This window comes from Chiloscyllium plagiosum, unplaced genomic scaffold, assembly GCF_037043375.1.
Source record: "Chiloscyllium plagiosum isolate Xiang-an unplaced genomic scaffold, Cpla_swu_hap1 HiC_scaffold_13, whole genome shotgun sequence".
In the NCBI taxonomy this organism is placed as follows: Eukaryota; Metazoa; Chordata; class Chondrichthyes; order Orectolobiformes; family Hemiscylliidae; genus Chiloscyllium; species Chiloscyllium plagiosum.
Genome location: NW_028270151.1, coordinates 32,476,576 through 32,504,378, shown reverse-complemented (window position 1 = coordinate 32,504,378; position 27,803 = coordinate 32,476,576). Strand labels below are relative to the sequence as shown.

Below are 27,803 nucleotides of genomic sequence, written 5' to 3'. Positions count from 1 at the left end.
TTATTTTTTTGAAAATGTGTTGGGCTGCTTATTTTGGTGTCTGTCGGCTATGCACTGGTAGTGGATCAGGGATAGGAAGATGGTGGGCTAGCCACACAACATATTTTCAGTCTGTTTCCACCAAAAACACTTACATCATAAAAAGTGACAAGATGCACAGGCATTTGATTAGAATTTTTAAACTCTGCAGTGAAAATCATGTATATGCAATTACAAAAAGTACAAAAGTGATGCATGTCAGTGTCAGACTTTGCTGGCAGTTCCTGTCATATGCATTTCTGAATAAGATGACTGATTTTACTTTTGTTTCCTTTTAACATGTACAGCTAACAGACGAAACTTTACTTGTTTATCCATGCCAGCTGCCTGAAGGTGTGGTTTGTTTTGATGACTTCGCAAAGATTTGAATCCCTAAATATCTAATTTGGTTCAGTCTGTTGACGTTATTCAATAGTATCAGACCAAGTTGAGGAAGTGTGAGCTTATTTATTACTGTGGTTCCCAATGCAAGGGCAGTTTTACTATGATAGTAAGGAAGGAGATGCAAGCCAACAGGTGAGACTGAAAAATTGACTGAGAATTGGAGACAGCTTCTTAGAGATTTTGTTTTTATAGTGTCTTTGAGATTTTAGCCAAAAGAAAATGAACGCCAACTGGGTTCGATTGTTTAACAATGAAATATCGGATTTGGAATATTCCGATCGCTGGAATATTATAAGAGATGACAACTTATTACCATCGAGATCACCCACAGGATGGAATTTCTATAAGACATCTTCATTTGCAAGGTATGAAGTATGTATAACTGAAAACAAGGTCAGAATCTGTTTATCTGACCTGGTGAAATTGAGGTATGAAAACAGAAATCAGTATTCTCTAAGGAAAGAGTAGAATTAATGAAGTGAATTCCCTATTGTGGGTGTCGGAGAAATTACTCAATTGAACAGAGACCACACAGGCACGGATCGGGTGAAATTGACAAACTGTTTATTGTAAGCGATATCGCTGGAAGAGAAATTGACTAAGCTGACACAGAACTGACAGACAGTCAGTACAGGTAAACCAAGGGTTCTCCTCCTCAAGCAGCGGGCACAGGAAGTTTTTATAGGGGTACAGTAATGTAATGTGAATTTCAGTACAGTCAGGAGTAAAACACAATCAATGGGAGGACAATCAGCCGTCTGTTGGCAGCAATCAGTCTGTGATTGAGTTAGGAGATTCTGATCCTCTGTGACAGTAGGTGCTAATGTCTCTCATCCTGGCATCAATGGGTTTCCATTGTGGTTAGTCCGCAAGCGAGGTACCTTGGTGCCTTTCAGTCTGAGCACCCTCTATGGAGTTCCAGTATGTGTGAGGAGCGAGGATATCCTTAGGGCTTCAGGAGTAGTTGGGCTTACCGAAGGCTGGGAAGTTTATTGTCAGGCTCTGTTGGGAAGTGTATTCCCCAGTCTGGAAGTGGCTTGAGTCATTTTCTGTTTGCTGCCCAGTGTCTTAGTTAGCTAGATTAGAATGGTGCTGGAAAAGCACAGCACATCAGACAGCATCCGAGGAGCAGTAAAATCGACGTTTCAGGCAAAATACCTTCCTGATGAAGGGCCTTTGCCCGAAACGTCAATTTTCCTGCTCCTCAGACGCTGCCTGACCTGCTGTGCTTTTCCAGCACCATTCTAATCTAGACTCTGATCTCCAGCATCTGCAGTCCTCATTTTCGCCTTCTCTAAGTTAGCCTGTTTGGTCAAGGCTGAGATACTTTGGGTAGTTTCTGTTGTGGCTTAAGCAGACATGGTTCCTTATGCTCTTTGTGGCCATGCTGAGAGTGGACAGGGGAGTGGATTTCTCCCACAGTGGACTTCTTTAATAACTGCTAAACAATCCTGTTATCTGAAACTCCGCTATCTCAACTTACCAGGAATTTGTAAGTGACGCAATGCATTTTCTTTGGTTCTGACAAGAATTAGAACTGAAAATGTGATGCTGGAAAAGGGCAGCAGGTCAGGCAGCATCCAAGGAGCAGGAGAATCGATGTTTTGGGCATGAGCCCTTCTTCAGGAATGAGGAGAGTTTGCCAAGCAGGCTAAGATAAAAGGTAGGGAGGAGGGATTTGGGGGAGGGGAGTTGGAAATGCGATAGGTGGAAGAAGGTTAAGGTGAGGGTGATAGGCCGGAGTGAGGGTGGAGCCGGGGGGGGGGGGGGAGAGAGGTCAGGAAAAAGATTGCAGGTTAGGAAGGTAGTGCTGAGTTCGAGGGTTGGGACTGAGACAAGGTGGGGGGAGGGGAAATGAGGAAACTGGAGAAATCTGAGTTCATCCCTTGTGGTTAGAACATAGAACATAGAAGAATACAGCGCAGTACAGGCCCTTCGGCCCTCGATGTTGCGCTGATCCAAGCCCACCTAACCGACACTAGCCCACTATCCTCCATATGCCTATCCAATTCCCGCTTAAATGCCCATAATGAGGGAGAGTCCACCATTGCTACTGGCAGGGCATTCCATGAACTCACGACTCACTGAGTAAAGAACCTACCCCTAACATCTGTCTTATAACTACCCCCCCTTAATTTAAAGCTATGCCCCCTTGTAATAGCTGACTCCATACGTGGAAAAAGATTCTCACTGTCGACCCTATCTAAACCCCTAATCATCTTGTACACCTCTATCAAGTCACCCCTAAACCTTCTTTTCTCCAATGAAAACAACCCCAAGTGTCTCAGCCTTTCCTCATACGATCTTTCTACCATACCAGGCAACATCCTGGTAAACCTCCTCTGCACCCGTTCCAGTGCCTCCACATCCTTCCTATAGTATGGCGACCAAAACTGCACACAATACTCCAGATGCGGCCGCACCAGAGTCTTATACAACTGCAACATGACCTCAGTACTCCGGAACTCAATTCCTCTACCAATAAAAGCCAGTACGCCATATGCCTTCTTCACCGCACTACTTACCTGGGTGGCAACTTTCAAAGATCTGTGTATATGGACACCAAGATCCCTCTGCTCATCCACACTACCAAGTATCCGACCATTAGCCCAGTACCCCATCTTTTTGTTACTCTTACCAAAGTGAATCACCTCACACTTAGCTACATTGAACTCCATTTGCCACATTTCTGCCCAGTTCTGCAGCTTATCTATATCCCGCTGTAACCTGCCACGTCCTTCCTCACTGTCTACAACGCCTCCGACTTTCGTATCATCCGCAAACTTGCTCACCCAACCTTCTAACCCCTCCTCCAGGTCATTTATAAAAATGACAAACAGCAATGGTCCCAAAACAGATCCTTGCGGAACACCGCTAGTGACGGCACTCCAAGATGAACCTTTGCCATCAACTACTACCCTCTGTCTTCTTCCAGCCAGCCAACTCCTAATCCAAACCTCCAACTCACCCTCAATGCCATACCTCCGTATTTTTTGCAGTAGTCTACCATGGGGAACCTTATCAAACGCCTTACTAAAATCCATATACACCACATCTACCGCTTTCCCCTCGTCCACCTCCTTAGTCACCTTCTCAAAGAATTCAATAAGGTTTGTGAGGCACGACCTGCCCTTCACAAAACCATGCTGACTATCCTTGATCACATTATTCCTATCCAGATGTTCATAAATCCTATCCCTTACAATTGTCTCTAAGATTTTGCCCACAACAGAAGTGAGACTCACCGGCCTATAGTTATCCCTACTCCCCTTCTTGAACAAGGGAACCACATTTGCTAGCCTCCAATCTTCTGGCACTACTCCTGTAGACAACGAGGACATAAAAATCAAGGCCAATGGCTCTGCAATCTCCTCCCTTGCTTCCCAGAGAATCCTAGGATAAATGCCATCAGGCCCAGGGGACTTATCTATTTTCACCCTTTCCAGAATTTCCAACACCTCTTCTCTACATACCTCAAAGCCATCCATTCTACTTAATTGTGACTCAGTATTCACATTGGCAACAATGTCCTGTTCCTGATTGAATACTGACGAAAAGTATTCATTCAGTGTCTCCCCAATCTCTTCAGCCTCCACATGCAGCTTCCCACTACTATCCTTGACTGGACCTATTCCTACCCTAGTCATTCTTTTATTCCTGACATACCTATAGAAAGCCTTCGGGTTTTCCCTAATCCTACCAACTAAGGACCTTTCATGTCCCCTCCTTGCTGCTCTTAGCTCTCTCTTCAGGTCCTTCCTGGCTACCTTATAACTCTCAATCGCCCCAATTGAACCTTCACGCCTCATCTTTACATAGGCCGCCCTCTTCCATTTAACAAGGGATTCCAATTCCTTATTAAACCACGGCTCCCTCACACGACTCTTTTCTCCCTGCCTGACGGGTACATACTTATCAAGGACACTCAATAGTTGCTCCTTGAACAAGCTCCACATATCAATTACGCCCTTGCCTTGAAGCTTACTTTTCCAAGCCACACATCCTAAGTCATGCCTCACTGCATCATAATTTCCCTGCCCCCAGCTATAACTCTTGCCCTGTAGTGCACACTTATCCCTCTCCATCACTAGAGTAAAAGTCACCGAATTGTGGTCACTGTCCCCAAAGTGCTCACCTACCTCTAATTCTAACACCTGGCCTGGTTCGTTACCCAGAACCAAATCCAGTATGGCCTCACCTCTTGTTGGCCTGTCTACATATTGTGTCAGGAAACCCTCCTGCACACATTGGACAAACACTGACCCATCTAACAAACTTGAGCTATAGCTTTCCCAATCAATATCAGGAAAGTTAAAGTTGGGTTGGTTGGAGGGTTCCTAGGCGGAAGATGAGGCGCTCTTCCTCCAGCCGTTGTGTTGATATGGTCTGGCGATGGAGGAGTCCAAGGACCTGCATATCCTTGGTGGAGTGGGAGGGAGAGTTGAAGTGTTGAGCCACGGGGTGGTTGGGTTAGTTGGTCCAGATGTCCCAGAGGTGTTCTCTGAAACGTTCCGCAAGTAGGCGGCCTGTCTCCCCAATATAGAGGAGGCCACAAGGGGTGCAGCGGATGCAGTAAATGATGTGTGTGGAGGTGCAGGTGAATTTGTGGTGGATATGGAAGTGTCCCTTGGGCCCTTGGAGGGAAGTGAGGGGGGAGGTGTGGGCGCAAGTTTTGCATTTCTTGCGGTTGCAGGGGAAGGTACCGGGAGTGGAGGTTGGGTTGGTGGAGGGCGTGGACCTGATGAGGGAGTCATGGAGGGAGTGGTCTTTTTGGAACGCAGATAGGGGAGGGGAGGGAAATATGTCCCTGGTGGTGGGGTCCGTTTGGAGGTGGCAGAAATGACGACGATTAATACAATGTATATGGAGGTTGGTGGGGTGGTAGGTGAGGACTAGTGGGGTTCTGTCCTGGTGGCGATTGGAGGGGCGGGGCTCAAGGGCGGAGGAGCGGGAAGTGGAGGAGAAGTGTTGGAGAGCATCGTCGATCACGTCTGGGGGGAAATTGCGGTCTTTGAAGAAGGAGGCCATCTGGGTTGTTCGGTATTGGAACTGGTCCTCCTGGGAGCAGATGTGGCGGAGACAAAGGAATTGGGAATATGGGATGGCGTTTTTACAGGGGGCAGGGTGGGAGGAGGTGTAGTCTAGGTAGCTGTGGGAGTCGGTCGATTTATAGTAAATGTCCGTGTTGATTCGGTCGCCCGAGATAGAAATGGAGAGGTCTCGAAAGGGGAGGGAGGAGTCTGAGACGGTCCAGGTAAATTTGAGGTCGGGGTGGAAGGTGTTGGTAAAGTGGATGAACTGTTCAACCTCCTCGTGGGAGCACAAGGCAGCGCCGATACGGTCATCGATGTAGCGGAGGAAAAGGTGGGGGGTGGTGCCAGTGTAGCTGCGGAAGATGGACTGTTCCACATATCCTACGAAGAGGCAGGCATAGCTTGGGCCCATGCAGGTGCCCATGGCTACTCCTTTGGTTTGGAGGAGGTGGGAGGATTGGAAAGAGAAGTTGTTCATAGTGAGGACCAGTTCAGTCAGTCGAAGGAGGGTGTCAGTGGAATGGCCCTGGTTGGTACGGCGGGAAAGAAAGAAGCGGAGGGCTTTGAGTCCTTTGTGATGGGGGATGAAGGTGTACAGGGACTAGATGTCCATGGTGAAGATAAGGCGTTGGGGACCGGGGAAGCGAAAATCATGGAGGAGGTGGAGGGCGTGGGTGGTGTCCCGAACGTAGGTGGGGAGTTCATGGACTAAGGGGGACAGGACCATGTCGAGGTATGCAGAGATGAGTTCAGTGGGGCAGGAGCAGGCTGTGACAATGGGTCGGCCGGGGCAGTCAGGTTTGTGGATTTTGAGCAGGAGGTAGAAACGGGCGGTGCGGGGTTGTGGGACTATGAGGTTGGAGGCGGTGGATGGGAGATCCCCTGAGGTGATGAGGTTATGGAGGGTCTGGGAGATGATGGTTTGGTGGTGGGAGGTGGGGTCATGGTCAAGGGGGCAGTAGGAGGAGGTGTCCACGAGCTGGCGTTTAGCCTCAGTGGTGTAAAGGTCGGTGCGCCAAACTACTACCGCGCCTCCCTTGTCGGCCGGTTTGATAGTGAGGTTGGGGTTGGAACGGAGGGAGTTGAGGGCTGCACATTCCAAGGGTGAGAGGTTGGAGTGGGTGAGAGGGGTGGAGAGGTTGAGGCGGTTAATGTCGCGGCGGCAGTTGGCTTTGAAGAGATCGAGGGCGGGTAAGAGGCCAGCACGGGGTGTCCAGGTGGATGGGGTATGTTGGAGGCCGGAGAAGGGGTCGTCAGAGGGTGGGCGAGAATCCTGGTTGAAGAAGTAAGCGCGGAGGCGAAGGCGGCGGAAGAATTGTTCGATGTCTCGGCCGCATGTTGAACTCGTTAATCCGAGAGCGTAGGGGGATGAAGGTGAGGGATCTGCTGAGGACTGATCTTTCATCCTCAGAGAGGGGTAGTTCTGGAGGGATGGTGAAAACACGGCAGGGCTGGGACTAGGACCTGGTGTTGGGCTGGAGCTGGGAGTGGGTGAGGGGTTAGGCGTGGGGGCGGGAATCGGGGGCGGGGACGGAGATCGGGGCGGGGCTGGCATTTGGCATGGGGGCGGGGTTAGGCGTGCGAACGGAGATCGGCGTGGGGGTGGGGTTAGGCGTGGTGACGGAGATCGGCGTGGGGGCGGGGTTAGGCATGGTGACCGAGATCGGCGTGGGGGCGGAGACGCATGTGGCGCGGTCGTTGTGCAAGTGAGTGACGTCACTGGGGGCGGAAGTGGCTGCGGCGACGGCAACCCGGGGGTGGAAGTGGCTGTGGCGAGGGCAGAGACGGTGTTGTTCCCGATAGCCGTGAACCCCGCGGAAGCTGCGAATCTGTCAGCGATGGTCTTCCTGGCGATCTTGGAGGCGGTTGCCTGGGCGGCGATCGCGGAGGCTGCAAGGTCGGTGGGGGCGGAAGTGACGTCATGGTTTGCGACGGTGGTTGCTGCCGCGGGAGCTGCAGCGGCCGCGTGGTTAATGGCGCCCGAGTGATTTCGGAGGCCGATGGAAGATTCGGGAACCGTTGAGGAACCCAGAGTGTGGGGGTAAGTACATGAAAGTTTTTGGTACTTACTATCTTTAATTTCCGATATGGCTCGGAAGCACTGTTTGTTTAGTGTATGGATTCTTCTGTGGATGAAGAACAGTAGAGGTCCTTTGCAAGTCTGTGAGAGTGTTGTCCTGAGCTGGGGTAGGGCTAATTGCAGGTAATGTAGGTAGCGGTGCATGGCTGCAAAAGTGGAGTGAAGGATCCGGAGGGAGATCTGTTGCTGGAGGCTTCGGATTTGTTGTAGGTACTGGTTGTCCTGGTTGGGTCCAAATTTTGTTGGTCTGAACGTAGTCCGGAGTCCGTGCGGGGTCAGTCGGTTCCGAAGGCAGGTGCTGAGGAAGGAGATGTGGCTGTGGTAGCGAGTCTGTTTGAGAACGTGGCTGAAGAGCTTCTGGGCAGAGGAAATGACCTGGGGTGTGCAGTGACAGAGGGACTCACTGAATTCCTTGTAGAGGGAGGAAGAGAGCTTCTTCAAGGAAGCATCCTTGCAAGAGGATTCGCAGTAAGTTAAAATCTTCTCGGAGAAAGTGAGGACTGTAGATGCTGGAGATCAGAGCTGAAAATGTGTTGCTGGAAAAGGGCAGCAGGTCAGGCAGCATCCAAGGAGCAGGAGAATCGATGTTTTGGGCATGGGCCCTTCTTCAGGAATGAGGAGAGTGTGCCAAGCAGGCTAAGTTAAAAAAGGTAGGGAGGAGCGACTTGGGAGAGGGGCGTTGGAAATGCGATAGGTGGAAGGAGGTTAAGGTGAGGGTGATAGGCCGGAGTGAGGGTGGAGCCGGGGGCGGAGAGGTCAGGAAGAAGATTGCAGGTTAGGAAGGTGGTGCTGAGTTTGAGGGTTGGGACTGAGACAAGGTGGAGGGAGGGGAAATGAGGAAACTGGAAAGTCTGCATTCATCCCTTGTGGTTGGAGGGTTCCTAGGAGGAAGATGAGGCGCTCTTCCTCCAGGCGTCGTGTTGCCATGGTCTGGCGATGGAGGAGTCCAAGGACCTGCATGTCCTTGGTGGAGTGGGAGGGGGAGTTGAAGTGTTGAACCACTTGGTTGTGTTGGTTGGTCCGGGTGTCCCAGAGGTGTTCTCTGAAACGTTCCGCAAGTAGGCGGCCTGTCTTCCCAATATAGAGGAGGCCACATCGGGTGCAGCGGATGCAGTAAATGATGTGTGTGGAGGTGCAGGTGAATTTGTGGCGGATATGGAAGGATTCCTTGGGGCGTTGGAGGGAAGTAAGGGGGGAAGTATGGGCGCAAGTTTTGCATTTCTTGCGGTTGCAGGGGAAGGTTGGGTTGGTGGGGGGTGTGGATCTTTCAAGGGAGTCACGGAGGGAGTGGTCTTTTCGGAACGCTGATGGGGGCGGGGGGAGGGAAATATATCCCTGGTGTTGGGGTCCGTTTGGAGGTGACAAGGATTAACCAATTAACTAGAAGTAAGACTCTGGATAACATGTTACAGAAGTTTATAACAGGACAATGTATATTTAACAAATTAGGTCAGTAATTTTTACCAAATTTGGGGGTTCCATTTGTTGAAATGTATCCTTTCAAAACTCCAGTTATGAAGTGGCTTCATTGGGTATATACTTGAGATTCTTCATCTTGAGTCTTAACTACTTAGCTAGCAAGGAATCCTTTCATAATTTCAGCTTTTTACTGCTCATCAGAGTCAGACATTTTCCAAATTAACAATTGAATCGTTTATTGTCACATGTATTTCAGATAGAATACAGTGAAAAGTTTAAACTGTTGCCGTGCATCAATGCTATTTTGAATAAACTTTTTAAAAAATTTAAGAAGATAACTTCCAGGGAATCCAACTTCCCACTGCCTTCAATAGCCACCACAGTCCTGCTCTGGGCTCCACCAGCCACCTCCACACAGTTGCCAGAATCCACCTCCTGGCTCACTAATGGCTGAGGGGGATGGATTAGGATGGCTAGGGATTAGGGACATACAGGTCTCTGTCCTTCATGTTGCGTAATGTGTGTAATGTTGTTTCCCTTTAAAGGGCTTTACAAGGTGGGTTGTACAATCCCCTTCCTCACAGAATGAGTCACTTAGCCTATGTATTGCTTTAACTTGTGTTGAATTTGTAAATCCAAATGAATTAAGGCTGATTCCAAGACACGTCAGGGTGTCTTGGAATGATTTAGACAAAGGATCTACTTGGTGTAAAATAATGCCATATTAAGTTTAAAATACACATGCTTAACATGTTGCTTACAGGAATAAAAATGGGCAGTGCACAAGTCCTGTGAATGTTATTCAAGTAGTTTAGATAAAGCTGATCGATAAGCAACATTTACAACAGCAGAGAATTAATTAACAAAGCAAATAGAATGCAAACACATAAAACCAAAATAATTAGAGGAAGTTATCACAGCATCAGCAATAAGAAGAAAATAAAGGAAATTATGATAAAATAATGTTTGTTCACAAAGGATCTTGATCAGATGGGCCAACAGGCTGAGAAGTGGCAGATGGAGTTTCATTCAGATAAATGCGAGGTGCTGCATTTTGGGAAAGCAAATCTTAGCAGGACTTATTCACTTAATGGTAAGGTCCTAGGGAGTGTTACTGAACAAAGAGAGCTTGGAGTGTAGGTTCATAGCTCCTTGAAAGTGGAGTTGCAGGTAGATAGGATAGTGAAGGAGGCATTTGGTATGCTTTCCTTTATTGGTCAGAGTATTGAGTACAGGAGTTGGGAGGTCATGTTGCGGCTGTACAGGACATTGGTTAGGCCACTGTTGGAATATTGCGTGCAATTCTGGTTTCCTTCCTATCGGAAAGATGTTGTGAAATTTGAAAGGGTTCAGAAAAGATTTACAAGGATGGTGCCAGGGTTGGAGGATTTGAGCTATTGGGAGAGACTGAACAGGCTGGGGCTGTTATCCCTGGAGTGTTGGAGGCTGAGGGGTGACCTTATAGAGGTTTACAAAATTATGAGGGGCATGGATAGGGTGATTAGGCAAAGTTTTGTCCCCGGGGTCGGGGAGTCCAGAACTAGAGGGCATAGGTTTAGGGTGAGAGGGGAAAGATAAAAGAGAGACCTATGGGGCAACTTTTTCACACAGAGAGTGGTATGTGTATGGAATGAGCTGCCAGAGGAAGTGATGGAAGCTGGTACAATTGCAACATTTAAGATTAATTTGGATGGGTATATGAATAGGAATGGTTTGGAGGGATATGGGCCAGGTGCTGGCAGGTGGGACTAGATTGGGTTGGGATATCTGGTCGGCATGGACGGGTTGGACTGAAGGGTCTGTTTCCATGCTGTACATCTATATGACTCTATCACTGCCTTAAGTATTATGCTCAATCTAGACATCAATGTTCAAAAAACATCCTCAAAAACTGGAGGCCATTCAGAGAAGAACGATAGGATGCTTTTGAATGGGTCTGAAATATGAAAAAAGAGGGTGCATTAGAAATTTATTTGTCATTGAGCTTTTGAAAACAAAATTCCTATTTCAGTTGCCAAGTTTGTAGTGGAAGATACATTATCAGAAGTTTGCAGAAGAAATAGCTGCTGCCATTTTGGTTAAAGGCACATCCTAGACACTGTGAGATTTGGCCAATTTTAATGCTGGCCTCATTAAAATAGGCGAATAGAGTACTAGTACAATGCCCAATTTGTTACATTGAAGAATTAACTCAACAGCGTTCTGTTAGACTTACACAATCTGCATAATTTTATGGTTTACGGACAGTACATGACAGGAATGTCATGTTAACATATAGTAGTACGAACATGCAATAGATGAGGAACATATGACAAATGTCAAATGCTGAACCAGGAGCAAAGTTTGGCAATCTATAGCCTGAAATTGTTTGTTTACTCAAATAGAATAGACGGATATAGGTGTGACTGGCTTACCAGCATTTATTGCCCGTTCCTTGCCTGTTCCTATTTACCGTTGATGAGACTTTGTAGCAACTGATATGACTGAGTGGTTTGGTGGGCCATTTCAAGGCAATTGAGTCAATCATATTGCTGTGGATCTGGAGTCATATGTAGGCCAGACCAGGTGAAGATGGACGATTTCCTTCTCTGAAAGACATCAGTTAATTGTGGTTTTTCTGATAATTGACAGTGGTTTCGTGATCATCATTGAATTCCTGATTCCAAACATTTATTGAATTCAAATTCCAGCATCTGCGATGGCTGGATTGAAAACTGGGTCCCTGGAACATTAGCTGAGTTTCTGGATCAGTAATCTAGCAATAATACCATGGCATGAACAGTTGCAAGAACCTCTGCAAACAAATACAGAGCCACTGTCATCTCACAAATCTTGAGAATGAGCAGCTACTCACCTTATTTGTTTCTTTGCTTGGACTTGGAAGGAGTGCTGTATGAATAACCTTTGTCAGAAACTATATACAGTTATAAAGAGGATGGACCTGGATGGAAAAACTATAGAATATCACAGACATTGTTATTTGATTTGAGCTATAGGGAGAGGCTGAACAGGCTGAGGCTGTTTTCCCTGGAGCGTCGGTGGCTGAGAAGTGACCTTCTCGAGGTTTACAAAATTATGAGGGGCATGGATAGGGTAAATAGGCAAAGTCTTTTCCCTGGGGTTGGGGAGTCCAGAACTAGAGGGCATAGGTTTAGGGTGAGAGGTGAAAGATATAAAAGACATCTACGGGGCAACTTTTTCACACAGAGGGTGGTATGTGTATGGAATGAGCTGCCAGAGGAAGTGATGGAGGCTGGTACAATTGCAACATTTAAGAGGCATTTGGATGGGTATATGAATAGAAATGGTTTGGAGGGATATGGGCCGGGTGCTGGCAGGTGGGACTAGATTGGGTTGGGATATCTGGTCGGCATAGACAGGTTGGACCGAAGGGTCTGTTTCCGTGCTGTACATCTCTATGACTCTATGATTCTATGACGTCCCTTTGCACGTTTACAGACTTCATTTATTATGTAAGAAGAAACTCATGCTTACAAGCACATTATCACGGACTTAGGGTATGTCACAGTATTTACAGCTAATGGAGGATGCACGGTAGCTGAGATCTATTGAGTAGCTAAACGTGGAGTCAGCAAGATGCATTTCCAAAACGATGGAATCAGATGGGTTGATGTTTTTCATAATCTAAGTCTATAGTGGAAAATATGCAGGAGCAGATGGAATAGTCGATTGACAATCACGCTTTAGGGAATGGTTACTTGGGTGAAAAATTCTGACTGATATACAGTGAAACTACATCTTAGCATAATTAAGCATCCACTAAAGGTTTCTCAGACATGGCAATGTTTAGTTTTGCTAATATGCAGTAAACAGAGGAATATGTGTTCAATGGTATTGCTTCAAGTTTATTACTATTGTTACATTTCTTTGCTACATCCCTGGTTGAGAGCCAGGCACATTCTGATTTTATAAAGGAGTGAGAACCTTGTGTAAATTACTTTATTTTTGTAGCAAATAACTGATGATTTATTTCTTAATTTTTCAGATTTCACTGCTCAACCTGCCCCAATAAATGGGCCTCTGCAAAGGCACTGATTATTTTCAGCATGAGACTGCAGAATGGGGAAGGAGAAGTGAAGGTTCGATTCTGCAAACAGCAGTGCCGACAAAATCATGCTGAAGACGCTAACTTTGTAGAACCCGTTTTTGATGAAGAAAATATCAAGCAAGTTCTGAATCGCTTAATAGCAAAGATCCGGCAACGATGTTATCATGAAAGCATTGGAAAACGCACAACCTGGTGTGAAAATAATGTCAAAGTACAGGGACCACATGAGAAAAAGCATTGTGAAGCTTGTAAGTTGGGAATCTGCACAGAAGAATCCTAATGGAGGGATTATGCCCGAAACGTCAATTCTCTTGTTCCTCGGATGCTGCCTGACCCGCTGTGCTTTTCCAGTACCGCACTCTCGACTCTGATCTCAAGCATCTGCAGTCCTCACTTTCTACTTTTCATTTAACTCCAAGTTTGGAATCCTAGTGGATCCTGTGATGCAAAATATAGTTAGCATCATAATCATAATCATGTTTTAAACAGTACAATAATGCTTAAAAGTTTTGATCATTATTTCTATACCTGTGCCTTTAAACATTTTGTTTCAATTTACATTAATCTATATGTATTGTTATAATCTGGAAGGCTATGTTTGAAATGTGGTGGAAGCAATTCCATACTTTAAAATGGAAATTGGATATATATCTGAATGAGAAAAAAAAAACTGTCGAGCTTTGGGCAAACAATGGAGGTAGTGCAATTTAGTGATTAGTTCTTTCAAAAAACTGTCACTTTATGGACTATGTGACTTCCTGTATGGTATGGTTCTAGATACAAGTAAAATGACAATGAATTTAGTACAATAGCAGCCTTGGTTGATTCAAATAGAAACATGAAATTTATGATGTTTTCTTTCTGGAACCATGTTAAAGTAAAAATAAAAATAAATGAGTGACAATTGTCTGATATCTTGATTGGTTCTACTGGCTAGAATAATCTCAAGGATTTAATTAAGTTTTTAATTACCAATGTAAACTATGAGAACATTTAGTGCTCATAGTGCCAATATAGACTAACCAATCTTGTTTTCTGCGTCATGCTCCTTGGAAAATTTTGACTCTTCATGTCTGAGATAGGTTAAAGCTTAGATCCCTGAGGTGAAGACTGGTCTCTAGTCAACTGCACCAACTCTTCTGAGTATTGTTCTGCAAGGAAGTGCGACGTCATAGATTTAGGTCAATAGGCATCTGTGAACTGAATGCCATAGTGGTTTATTAAAATGTGGTCCTCTTTGGATCTGAATTCAGTTCAGCCCAGGTTGATTGGTAAATGTTTCTTCTCCTCAGTAGCATTATCATGAACTTGACCACTTTAATTCCAGTCACTGCTGGGCAAAAATGCATAACTGAAATCATTTGTAATTGGAATTAGTTGGATAAACCCAAACCATAAACATTGAGGGTTTATAAAATAGAGATGCCACAGTCCATGACAGTATTGTTTGGAGTGAACCACGTGTGAGAATGAAGTCCTAGCTTCATACTGAAAACATTCTTCATTTGTGCTGTGTGGGATACACTCAGAGCAGATCTAGAAGCTCAGAGTTGGCAACCATGTGACATGGCACGTCCTTAGCAAACCTTCTCCTCCAAGCTACACACTAACTGGCATCAGTTGTATCACTGTTCCTCAGGTGTTGCCGGATAAAAATCCTGGAACACCCTATCCAATCGCAGTGGAAATACCTTGATAATTCAGACTGCAGTAGTTCAAGAAGATGAACTTTCACCACCACTTTCTCAAGAGCAGGTTTGACTGAATTATACATGATATTACCAGCAATGTACATAACCCATGAATAAATAACTTTTGAAAATCAGGCACGGGACTTTATGATATGCGATTATTCTTTACCCATTCATAGCCCTCGAGAACAGGGTTGCCCAAGCTTTTCGGATGCTGGACCCACTTTACAATTTCTCTCTAACTTGGTGGGGTGGGGGTCATGAGCAAATTTCAGAAAGTTAAGGTTTACAAAAATGACCTTTAAAAATGAAAAGCATAGGGTTAACAAATAAAACATTTTATTTACCTTATCAGTTAAGAAGCTGAGCTGGACAGAGAAATGAGGTCCAAAGTCCTTAACAGGAATGTGGATGGAGAACTGGCCAAACTCATGAATTAAGTTTAATAATATTGACCTTGGTTCATATCTGGTGGAAGAAGGTGAGGACTGCAGATGCTGGAGATCAGAGTCAAGAATGTGGTGCTGGAAAAGCACAGCAGGTCAGGCAGCATCCGAGGGGCAGGAGAATCAACGTTTCGGGCATAAAACCTTCATCAAGAATGAGGCTTGTGGGCTGGGGAGGCTGAGAGATAAATGGGAAGGGGTGGGGCTGGGCGGGAAGGTAGCTGAGAATGCAATAGATAGATGAAGGTGGGGGAGAAGGTTATAGGTCAGAAAGGAGGGTGGAGTGGATAGATGGGAAAGACAATGGACAGGTCAAGAGGGTGTGCCAAGTTGGAGGCCTGGGACTGGGATAAGGTGGGGGGAGGGAAAATGAGGAAACTGGTAAAATCCACATTAATCCTGTGGGGCTGCAGGGTCCCAAGGCGGAAAATGAGGCGTTCTTCCTCCAGGTGTTGGGTGGTTAGGGTTTGGTGATAGAAGAGGCCCAGGACCTGCATGTCCTTGGTGGAGTGGGATGGGGGGAGTTGAAGTGTTCAGCCACTGTGATGGTGGGGTTGGTTAGTGCAGGTGTCCCAGAGATGTTCACTGAAACAATCTGCAAGTTGGCATCCTGTCTCCCCGATGTAGAGGAGACTACATCGGGTGCAACGGATATAGTAGATGAGGTGTGTGGAAGTACAGGTAAATTTCTTTTGGATGTGGAAGGATCCTTTGGGGCCTTAGACGGAAGTAAGGAGGGAGATGTGGGCGCAGGTTTTGCACTTTCTGCAGTGGCAAGGGAAAGTGCCAGGAGTGGGCTGAGGGCAGGTGGTGGACGTGGATCTGACAAGGGAGTTCCGGAGAGATTGGTATACATCGCATCATCCTCTGCCATCTACAAACAGACCCCACCACTATGGATATATTTCCTTCCCCACCCCTATCAGCATTCCGGAGAGACCATTCCCTCCACGACTCCCTTCTCAGATCCACACCCCTCACCCCACTCCTGGTACCTTCCCCTGTCCCTGCAGGAAGTGCAAAACCTGTGTCCACATCTCCCCCCTCACCTCTGTCTATGGCCCCTTCCACAATCGGTAGAAATTTACCTGTACACCTCATCTACCATATCCTTTGCACCCGATGTGGTTTCCTCTATGTCGGGGAGACAGGATGCCAACTTGCAGATCGTTTCAAAGAACTTCTCTGGGACACCTGCACCACCCAACCCCACCACCGCATGGCTGAACACTTCAACTCCCCTCATCCCACTCCACCAAGGACATGCAAGTCCTGGACCACCTCCATTGCCAAAAACACATACCACCCAATCCCTGGAGGAAGAATGCCTCATCTTCTTCCTTGAGACCCTGCAACCCCACAGGATTAATGTGGATTTCACAACTTTCCTCATTACCTCTCCCCCCACCTTATCCTAGTCCCAAGCTTCCAACTCAGCACCACCCTCTTGGCCTTTCCATTGCCTTTCCCATCTATCCACTCCACCCTCCTCTCCGACCTATCACCTTCTCCCCACGTTCATCTGTCTATCGCATTCCCAGCTACCTTTCTCCCCAGCCCCACCCCACTCCCATTTATCTCTCAGCCCTCTTGCCCACAAACCTCATTTCTGATGAAGGGTTTATGTCCGAAACATCGATTCTCCTGCTCCTCGGATGCTGCCTGACTGGCTGTGCTTTTCCAGCACCACAGTCTTGACTCATTTCTGGTGAGACATACTCGGAACTGGCCTTAGTAGAATTCACATTAAAGTGGGGGTTTGAAGTGGGTTGTTTTTCAGCCTGGGCATTCCTCTTTTCTCAGCCTGCCTCTTATATTGGGAGTGCAGGGAGGAGGAGGAGAGTGTGTGTATGAGCAAGAAAGTAGCCTTGACTATTTTCTCAAGACGTGGAGGTGCCGGTGTAGGACTGTGGTGGACAAAGTTGAAAATCGCACAAACCAGGTTAGTCCAACAGGTTTATTTGGAAGCACCAGCTTTCGGAGTGCTGCTCCTTCATCAGGTAACCGTGGAGCAGGATCATAAGACACAGAATTTATCGCAAAAGATCACAGTGTCATACAACTGAAACAATATATTGAACAAATCTAAATTGCTGTTAAGTCTTTCATCTGTTAGAATGAGTTGCAGGTTTAGGTTCATTAATATGGTTCAGAGTGTCGACATGGATACCACATTTACACATGGGGACATCACCCAACATGTGTGCGGCAGGTACTCATGTGATTCGACCAAAGTTGTCTATCTCATACACTGCAGGCAAGGATGCCCTGAGGCATGGTACATTGGCAAAACCAAGCAGATACTGCAACAATGGATGAATGGACACCACGCAACAATCACCAGACAGAGATGTTCCCTCCCAGGCGGGGAACACTTCAGTAGTCAGAGACATTCGGCCACTGATCATCCTCCAAGGCAGACTTTGGGATATGTAACAACACGGAGTGGCCGAGCAGAGGCTGATAGCCAAATTCGGTACTCATGGGGATGGCCTCAACCACAACCTTGGGTTCATGTCACACTACAGGTGACTCCACTACACTATACACTCTAACACTCTAACACACACACAAACACACATACACACACATTCTTACATACTCACACATTCATGCAGATCCTCTCTCATACACACGCTCGTTCTCATACACACACATGAACACACCTCACACTCACACCCATGCACACATCCTCTCACAAGTTAATACTCCATTACACACTCTACCAAGCATGCACACACAAAAACACACACTCTGTCACATGCACTTACTCTCACATGCATACACACACATGCATACTTTCACACTCTCATGCACACACATACAGACACACACACATAAGACTATGGGGTGAATTTGCATTTGCAGATACATTTTATTTTGCTCAAAAAGCACACAATCTGTAGGCAGTCAATCCATGTACCATTTTATTAATTCCAACTTTGGAAATAGAACCAGTCTGACTCAAAATTGAGATACAGACAGATTCTAACCTCACACCTTTCATACATTGTCTGAGCTGAGATTTTTTTAATATAAAACCTTAAGTTATCTCAACAATGTGACTTAAAAGAAGTTCTGGGGTTTATTTATTAATAAACCAAAACCTGCAACCTATTCTAAAAGATGAAAGACTCAACATCAATCTAGGTTTGTTCAATTTTTCGTTTCAGTTGCATGACACTATAATCTTTTGCTATAAATTCTGGGTCTTATGATCCTGCTCCACAACCACCTGATAAGGGATGCCCCTAAAGCTAGCACTTCCAAATAAACCTGTTGGACTATAACCTGGTGTTGTACTATTTTCTCAAGGGCATTTGGGGACGGACAATAAGTGTTGCTCCAACTGCCATTATTCACATCCCATGAAAGAATAATAAATGAAAGTACCTCTCTGCCAGTCTCCATGCTGTTTCCTGCCAGTCAGCTAGCACAGACCGCTACCACCAACATTGAGTGCAGTCTAAAGTCAAATATTGAAGGCCAAGAGCTATTTCAGGTTTGACTGTTAGACAGAGTGCACTTCCCTCCAATGAAAATCAGCAAACTGCTGGAAATGCACAAAGATGATTAGTTAAAATTTGTATTTTCTTTTCACTCATGGCATGTGGATGTCCTTGGCTGGTTCACGATATACTTCCACCACCTATTGCCTTTGAGAAGCTGCTGGTGAGCTGCTTTCTTGAATGTCTCCATCCATTTGGTGTAGGTAGACCAACGATTCTATTAGGGAGGGGGGTTTCCAGGGTTTTGACACACCGGCAGTCTTTATCAACTGGAAAATTTCTCAAAACATTCAGCACTTCCACAAACACAAACAGAACAAGTAGAAAACTGAGAAGCAAACAGCCTACAAGTTGTTGCATATCCCTTTAAGTAGCACTGCTGAGAGCTTCCGTCATGCTGCTGAAATCTTGCACAGCTGTGCAGCTTTAAGAGAAGTTCTCAACTAGACCAATGACTTCTTTGGTATCAAGCCAATGTTACATTCTGACCAAGATCTCAGAATGCTTGCTCTGCACAATTCCAATGCAAACTTGGAATGGTCATGCCTGCCAGCCACCCTTGCCAGGATGGCATTTGGCATAGACCACACCGGAAGTGAGCAGGTGGATACCAATTTTAGATCAAACAACAACCATGCGAGTAAAACTATAAAACTGAATTTTTTTCAGTTGCAGAGTACAAACTATCAAGTAAAATTTTAAATCTTTTTTTGTTGTAAAATCAGTCACAGGAAGTAAAATAAAGAGTGGAAAAAGGCAGACTTAAGGGTGCGTGATGAGATAGAGGAATAAAATCTCTAATGTAATTAAGGAATAAAACTTCACACTTGCAAAATTACATTTTCAGCATCAAAATATTTGTTTGGTAGTTCAATGACTTATCACACCATTGCAAATTTTACTTAAGACTTGAATACACAAACCCTAACTTCTGTTTACTGAGTTTGGTGGATAATTACTCAATAAGTTCAGCATCTTCATATCCTTAAATGGATTTCAATGCCAAGTCTATCAGCAAGATACAGTTATAGAAGGAAGTTGTCATCAAATTTACTCCATAATAATGGAGAATGCTCATTGTATCTGTGTTACTCCTGTGGCAAAATGCACATTGTTACCTTAAGCTGCAGCATCACAACTTTGCATTTCTTTCATATTCAAGATCATGGCAAGCAGTGCATAGATAAATGTCATGTATGCATTGTGTTACAACGATGATGGAAGGAATACACTAATATCAAGCCCCAATATTCAACCATTAGTTGCCCCGTTAGTATAAATTCAATCATTTCAAAATTTCATATTGAGTCCCCTTTGTACTATTGTCTAGAATAGAATAGATTTTCACCAAGTTTCTTTAATAAGTTCAGAACAATCTGTTAATTACAGAACAAAATTTATTTTTAAAATAACAATTGAACACCAATTTAAATATAGGTTACTATCTGGAGTTGGAACCTTAATCCCAAACAGACACAATCTCACAATTTAAAAGACAACAGGCTCTGCAGAGATGATATTGAAAGAAAAAATGTAAAATAACCAGGTTGGCCAAAGGTCTGAAAACAAAAGGTAGAATTTGTTGAATTCTCATTTCTTGCCAATGAAATTGAAATGCTACCTGTCATAGACTGATGGATCATGGTCTTTGAAAAGTGATGATAGTTTAGAATTTCGAGGTTTGTCAGGGAATCAGAGGGACTGATATCGGAAACTTCATCAGGTTTGCAGGACTTCCGCTGGGAGGGAGACAGAAAGCATTGCAGCTTCCTTTCCGACCACCCAGGTCTACAAAAACAGGAATGAAGTATAGAACAGGGCACTAAGCAACCATCAGAACGGAGGCCACCACAGTCTTTTTCAATACCAGTTTCTCCGGCAATTAAGGGCCAAATCAAAGCAAAGTGCTACAAACACTGGAAATCTAAAACTACTCAACAGAAATTGCTGGAGAAACACAGCAAGTCTGGAAACATCTGTGGACAGGGAAACAGATTTAACATTTCAAGTGTGATATAACTTTTTTTCAAAAATGGGCACCACTAGGACCAGAACACAGTGTTCACTGCTAATATTACATCTTACTCTTACCATCTGCCTTTTTATTCTCAGTCAGTTGGAAGTCTCAGATACTCACAGCAGTATTAAGTGTATGAGGGTGAGGCTAATGATCTTAATGTTCCACTTAAGTACTGTTTGCTCGAGATTGCTGATGACAGAGTTCCAGGGATGGGTGAGGTTGCTGGTACAGTGAGTTGAAGTTGCCATTTGAAGCTCCATTGCCTTTAATTTTGTTTTCTTGTACACAGACCTCTGAGGTCTCTGTACTGCAGTGATTCTCGATACAGTGTCAGAACAACAATCAGAGATGCTCCAAGTGGTTGATTTGAAGATACACCTCCTCACTTAGACCACTCGCCTGAGGTCATTGAACTTTTTGTGCCACTGCAAGTAAGGTTTTGGGGTTGAGTTGGTATTGACTTCTGTGTTGAGTCACCCAAATCCCTTCACTGAATCCCTTAAAAGCCTCCGGACCTTGTTTGTGGACCTGACTGCTATTCTCTTTTTCACCTCCTGGACTAATACTACAGGCACTGCATTACAGAACTTGGAATTCTGCCATGTTGTTCCACTGGTATTTTTATTCCTTCTGAAAAACATTTTTGGTGACAATTTCACAACAGCAGCAAGAATTAAACATCCATTTAACATTTGTAGATTGCCTTTAAGAAGTTCGATCTAGCTATAACCTGTGCTAGAGATGCACATACCTGGGTCTCCTGAAGAGTAGACAGTCGGTCAGCAATGCGTGTATTCAGCCTAACTCATCTCAACTGGCTATAGGATAATCAAACACCAGGATCCTTGGAAGTGTTTGGTTTCCACTGAATGCCAGTTCTGTGACTTCAAACTTCTTCTCCATATTTATGCTTTTAGATACCCAAGAAGGAGTATAAACTTCCCTTGAGTTATGAGATAATATTATACATTGCCTTTAAGAAGTTTGATCTAGAAGTTATCTAGAATTTGATGGATTAAGGTCTGATCTGATCAAAGTTTTCAAGATATTAACAGGAAAAGACAGAATATATAAAGATAAGCTATTTCCACAGGTTGGGAATTCTAGAACTGGGGGCATAGCCTGAGGATTAGAGCATTTAGGGGAGATGTTAGGAAGTACTTCTACATACAAAGGGTAGACGAGATTTGGAACTCTCTCCCACAAATGCCAGTGCATGCTATATCAGGTGTTAATTTTAAATCTGAGATAGAAAATATTTTTTGTTTAGCAAATGTATCAAAGGATATGGGCTAAAGGCTGATATATAGAGTCAGACCACGGATCAGCCATGATCTCATTGAATGATGGAACAGGCTCAAGGGGCTGATTGGCATATTCCTGTTCCAATGTTTTTGTAACAGAGATGGCGGTAAGGCGGCTCAGTTGTTAGCACTGCTGCCTCACATTGCCATGGACCCAGGTTTGATTCCATCCTCAGGTGACTGTCTGTGTGGAGTTTACACATTCTCTCCATGTCTGTGTGGGTTTCGTATGGGTGTTCCAGTTTCCTCCCACAGTCCAAAGATGCTCAAGTTGGTTGGATTGGTCATGCTTAATTGCCTGCAGTGTCCAGGGATGTGCAGAGTAGGTGGATTAGCTATGGGAGATGCAGGACCACAGAGATACAATAGGGGTTGGGTCTGGGTGGGGATGCTCTCTGAGGGTTGGTGTGAACTTGATGGGCCAAATGGGCTGCTTCCACATTGTAGGGATTCTATGATCCTAAAATACACACTATCTGAGGATAAACCCTGTGGGTTCAAGAATCTGAGTCTGGAGAAATTACTTTGGGCCTGTTTACAAGACTGAAATCAGTAATAAGTGGGAAAAAAGACTGATATAATACCACACACAGTACTCATCCCTGACTGGGCACCCCAAGGGCCTGCCTAGAATTGGATATTGGCATTCGTTATTACAGCATTATTATTACAATCTGACCTGGACAGCTTCTCCATTTTAAATACAAGTTAAAAAAAAGCATAATTTGCAAATAGATGGGATTTGATGCCTGAAAATATAGATATTTAATTATAGATGGTGACATCTTGAAAAATGTCCAGATTATAGAGGAGGAAGTGCTGGATGTCTTGAAACACATAATAGTGGATAAATCCCAGGACCTGATCAGGTACACCCTAGAACTCTGTGGAAGCTAAGGAAGTGATCGCTGGGTTCCTTGCTGAGATATTTGTATCATCGCTAGTCACAGGTGAGGTTCCGGAAGACTGGACGTTGGCTAACGTGGTGCCACTATTTAAGAAGGGTGGTAAGGACAAGCCATGGAACTATAGACCAGTGAGCATGATGTCAGTGTGGGCAGGTTGTTGGAGGGAATCCTGAGAAACAGGATGTACATGTATTTGGAAAGGCTAGGACTGATTAGGGATAGTCAACATGACTTTGTGCGTGGGAAATCATATCTCACAAACTTGATTGAGTTTTTTGAAGAAGTAACAAAGGGGATTGATGAGGGCAGAGCGATGGACATGATCTATATAGATTATCAGGCCCTGGGGATTTATCAACCTTCAATCCTATCAATTTCTCCAACACCATTTCTCTACTAATACAGATTTGCTTCAGTTTCTCCCTCCCACTAAACCTTGTGTCCGCCATCACTTCTCGTACATTAATTGTGTCCTCCCTTGTAAAGACAGAAATGAAGTATGAATGGTTTGTCAACCATTTCTTCGCCCTCCATTATAAACAACCCCATCCCCCCACCTTTTCTGACTGCAAGGGACCTAGATTAGTTATCACAATTTTCATTTCTTCACATACCTATGGAAACATTTTTATTCTTAAGTTCCCCACAAGCTTACTCTCTTGCTTTATTTTCCCCTTCTTAAACAATCCCTTGATCCTCCTTTGCTGACTTCTAAACTGTTCCCAATCTTCAGGTCTATTGTATTTTCTTGCAGAGTCTAGATTAGAGTGGTGCTGGAAAAGCACAGCCAGGTCAGGCAGCATCCGAGGAGCAGGAGCATCAACGTTTTGGGCAAAAGCCCTTCATCAGGACTCCGGGACAGTTCCTATAGATTGGAGGGCAACTAATGTAACCCCAATATTCATAAAGGGAGGTATAAAGAAAGCAGGGAATTATAGGCCAGTGAATCTTATTTGATTGTGGGGATGATGCTAGAGTCAAGATTAGAGTGGTGCTGGAAATGCACAGCAGGTCAGGCAGCATCCGAGGAGCAGGAAAATCAACATTTCGGAAGTGGTCCTACTGTGCATTTCCAGCACCACTCTAACATTGACTCTAATTTCCAGCATCTGCAGTCCTCACTTTTCTTGCAGTTTGTATGTCTCTTTTTTCATTTAAGACTGTCTCTACCTTCCTTTGTAGGCCATTGTTTGGCCGTTATTCTCTTTGTACTCATGCGCCAGACAGGACTAAGCAATCCACAGTGTTCATCCATTTACTCCATGCAATTTTTGTCTCCTTCTTTTTGGAAGGATGTTGTGAAACTTGAAAGGGTTCAGAAAAGATTTAGAAGAATATTGCCAGGGTTGGAGGAATTGAGTTTTAGGAAGAGGTTGAGTAGGCAAGGGCTGTTTTCCTGGAGTGTCAGAGGCTGAGGGGTGGCCTTATGGAGGTTTGTAAAATCATGAGGGGCATGGATAGGATAAATAGGCAAGGTCTTTACCCTGGAGTGGGGGAGTCCAGAACTAGAGGGGATGAGAGGGGAAAGATATAAAAGAGACCTAAGGGGCAAATCTTTCACACAGAGGGTGGTACATGTATGGAATGAGCTGCCAGAGGAAGTGGTGGAGCCTAGTACAATTGCAACATTTAAGAGGCATTTGGATGTGTATATGAATAGGAAGAGTTTGGAGGGATATGGGTCGGGTGCTGGCAGGTGGGACTAGATTGGGTTGGGTTTTCTGGTTGGCATGGACAAGTTGGACCGAAGGGTCTGTTTCCGTACTGTATATCTCTATGACTCGATGACTCTATGAGGACAGATATGTGACACTGTCAGACTGATAAAGAAATTATTATGTGACAGGAACAGTTTTCAATTTAGAATTGGAATTAGAATTAGCTTTATTGTCTAATGAATTCACATGAATACAGTGAAAAGTTTATTTGTCACCACCTACAGCACCATCTTAAGTGCCAAAATACTTATTCTTCAGGACAAATTTTTAGGGGAGAAAAACAAAAACGTTTCCAGCAATAAATTTGAAAAATATAGAAACAAGAGTTCAGAATAACAATTCTTTCAACCCAGATTCTCCTGGGATTCATCTTGAGGCTGGGAGTTTTGGTCCATACTAAGGACTGGAGTTTGAATTCACACTGAAGCTCAGAGTTGGAGTCCACGCTGAGGCTGGGAGTCTGAATCCACGCTGAAGCTCGGAATTGGAGTCCACGCTGAGGTTGGGAACATCTGAGTCCACACTGGAGCCGGGTATCTGAGCCTGCACTGAGGCCGGGAGTTCAAGTCTACACTGAAGCCAGGAGTTCGAGTTCACACTGAGGCTGGGAGTTAGAATTCCCACTAAGGCCAGGAGTTCGAGTCCACACTGAAGCTCGGAGTTCGAGTCCACACTGAGGCTGGGAGTCTGAGTCCACACTGGAGCCGTGTGTCTGAGTCTGCACTGAGGCCTGCAGTTTGAGTTCACACTGAGGCCGGGAGATCAAGTCCACACTGAGGCCGGGAGTTTGAGTTCACGCTGAGGCCGGGAGTTCGAGTCCACACTGAGGCCGGGAGTTCGAGTTCACACTGAGGCCGGGAGTTTGAGTTCACACAAGGCCGGGAGTTTGAGTTCACACTGAGGCCAGGAGTTCGAGTTCACGCTGAGGCCGGGAGTTTGAGTTCACGCTGAGGCCGGGAGTTCGAGTCCACACTGAGGCCGGGAGTTCGAGTTCACACTGAGGCCGGGAGTTTGAGCTCACACAAGGCCGGGAGTTTGAGTCCACACTGAAGCCAGGAGTTCGAGTCCACACTGAGGCTGGGAGTTCGAGTTCACACTGAGGCCGGGAGTTCGAGTTCACACAAGGCCGGGAGTTTGAGTCCACACTGAAGCCAGGAGTTCGAGTCCACACTGACGCCGGGAGTTTGAGTCCACACTGAAGCCAGGAGATCGGGTCCACACTGAGGCTGGGAGTTCGAGTCCACACTGAAGCTCGGAGTTGGAGTCCACACTGGAGCCGGGTGTCTGAGTCTGCACTGAGGCCAGGAGATTGAGGCCGGGAGTTTGAGCTCATGCTGAGGCCGGGAGTTTGAGTTCACACAAGGCCGGGAGTTTGAGTCCACACTGAAGCCAGGAGATCGAGTCCACACTGTGGCCGGGAGTTCGGGTTCACACTGAGGCCGGGAGTTCGAGTCCACACTGAGGCCGGGAGTTCGAATTCACACTGAGGCCGGGAGTTCGAGTTCACACTGAGGCCGGGAGTTCGAGATCACACAAGGCCGGGAGTTTGAGTCCACACTGAAGCCAGGAGTTCGAGTTCAGACTGAGGCCGCGAGTTCGAGTGCACACTGAGGCCGGGAGTTTGAATTCACGCTGAGGCCGGGAATTCGAGTCCACACTGAGGCCGGGAGTTCGAGTCCACACTGAGGCAGGGAGTTTGAGTCCACACTGAGGCCGGGAGTTCGCGTCCACTCTGAAGCCAGGAGTTCGAGTTCACACTGAGGCTCGGAGTTGGAGTCCACACTGGAGCCGGGTGTCTGAGTCTGCACTGAGGCCGGGAGATTGAGGCGCGGAGTTTGAGTTCATGCTGAGGCCGGGAGTTTGATATTACGCTGAGGCCAGGAGTTCGAGTCCAAACTGAGGCCGGGAGTTTGAGTCCACACTGAGGCCGGGAGTTTGAGTCCAAACTGAGGCCGGGAGTTTGAGTCCAAACTGAGGCCGGGAGTATGATATTACGCTGAGGCCGGAAGTTCGAGTCCAAACTGAGGCCGGGAGTTCGAGTCCACACTGAGGCCGGGAGTTCGAGTTCACACTGAGGCCGGGAGATCAAGTCCACACTGAGGCCGGGAGTTCGAGTCCACACTGAGGCCGGGAGTTTGAGTCCAAACTGAGGCCGGGAGTTTGAGTCCAAACTGAGGCCGGGAGTATGATATTACGCTGAGGCCGGGAGTTTGAGTCCAAACTGAGGCCAGGAGTTCGAGTCCACACTGAGGCCGGGAGTTTGAGTTCACACTGAGGCCGGGAGATCAAGTCCACACTGAGGCTGGGAGTTTGAGTACACGCTGAGGGCGGGGGTTTGAGTTCACGCTGAGGCCGGGAGTTCGAGTCCACACTGAGGCTGGGAGTTCGAGTTCACACTGAGGCTGGGAGTTCGAGTCCACACTGACGCCGGGAGTTTGAGTCCACACTGAGGCTGGGAGTTCGAGTTCACGCAAGGCCGGGAGTTTGAGTCCACACTGAAGCCAGGAGATCGAGTCCACACTGAGGCCGGGAGTTCGAGTTCACACAAGGCCGGGAGTTTGAGTCCACACTGAAGCCAGGAGATCTAGTCCACACTGAGGCCGGGAGTTCGAGTTCACACTGAGGCCGGGAGTTCGAGTCCACACTGAGGCCGGGAGTTCGAGTTCACACTGAGGCCGGGAGTTCGAGTTCACACTGAGGCTGGGAGTTCGAGTTCACGCAAGGCCGGGAGTTTGAGTCCACACTGAAGCCAAGAGTTCGAGTTCAGACTGAGGCCGGGAGTTCGAGTGCACACTGAGGCCGGGAGTTTGAGTTCACGCTGAGGCCGGGAGTTTGAATTCACGCTGAGGCCGGAAATTCTAGTCCACACTGAGGCCAGGAGTTCGAGTCCACACTGAGGCAGGGAGTTCGAGTCCACACTGAGGCTGGGAGTTCACGTCCACTCTGAAGCCAGGAGTTCGAGTTCACACTGAGGCTGGGAGTTCGAGTCCACACTGAAGCTGGGAGTTGGAGTCCACACTGAAGCTCGGAGTTGGAGTCCACACTGGAGCCGGGTGTCTGAGTCTGCACTGAGGTCGGGAGATTGAGGCCGGGAGTTTGAGATCATGCTGAGGCCGGGAGTTCGAGTGCACACTGAGGCCGGGAGTTTTAGTCCAAACTGAGGCCGGGAGTATGATATTACGC

At 46.1% G+C, this 27,803-nt stretch overlaps 2 protein-coding genes across 2 annotated transcripts; one reads left to right on the top strand and one right to left on the bottom strand.

The window, feature by feature from the left end:
* The first annotated feature begins 454 nt into the window (after window positions 1-454).
* LOC148148292 (receptor-transporting protein 3-like) lies at window positions 455-13,928 on the top strand. The gene is made up of 2 exons (XM_087993473.1): window positions 455-788; window positions 12,962-13,928. The coding sequence occupies exons 1-2, from the start codon at window positions 643-645 to the stop codon at window positions 13,302-13,304; spliced, it is 489 nt and encodes a 162-aa protein (XP_087849599.1). The 5' UTR covers window positions 455-642; the 3' UTR covers window positions 13,305-13,928.
* Window positions 936-11,777, bottom strand: LOC148148293 (uncharacterized). Its single transcript, XM_087993919.1, has 3 exons — window positions 11,724-11,777; window positions 7,043-7,986; window positions 936-1,005 (listed from the first exon to the last, which is right to left on the bottom strand). The coding sequence occupies exons 1-3, from the start codon at window positions 11,775-11,777 to the stop codon at window positions 936-938; spliced, it is 1,068 nt and encodes a 355-aa protein (XP_087850045.1).
* Window positions 13,929-27,803: the final 13,875 nt, after the last annotated feature.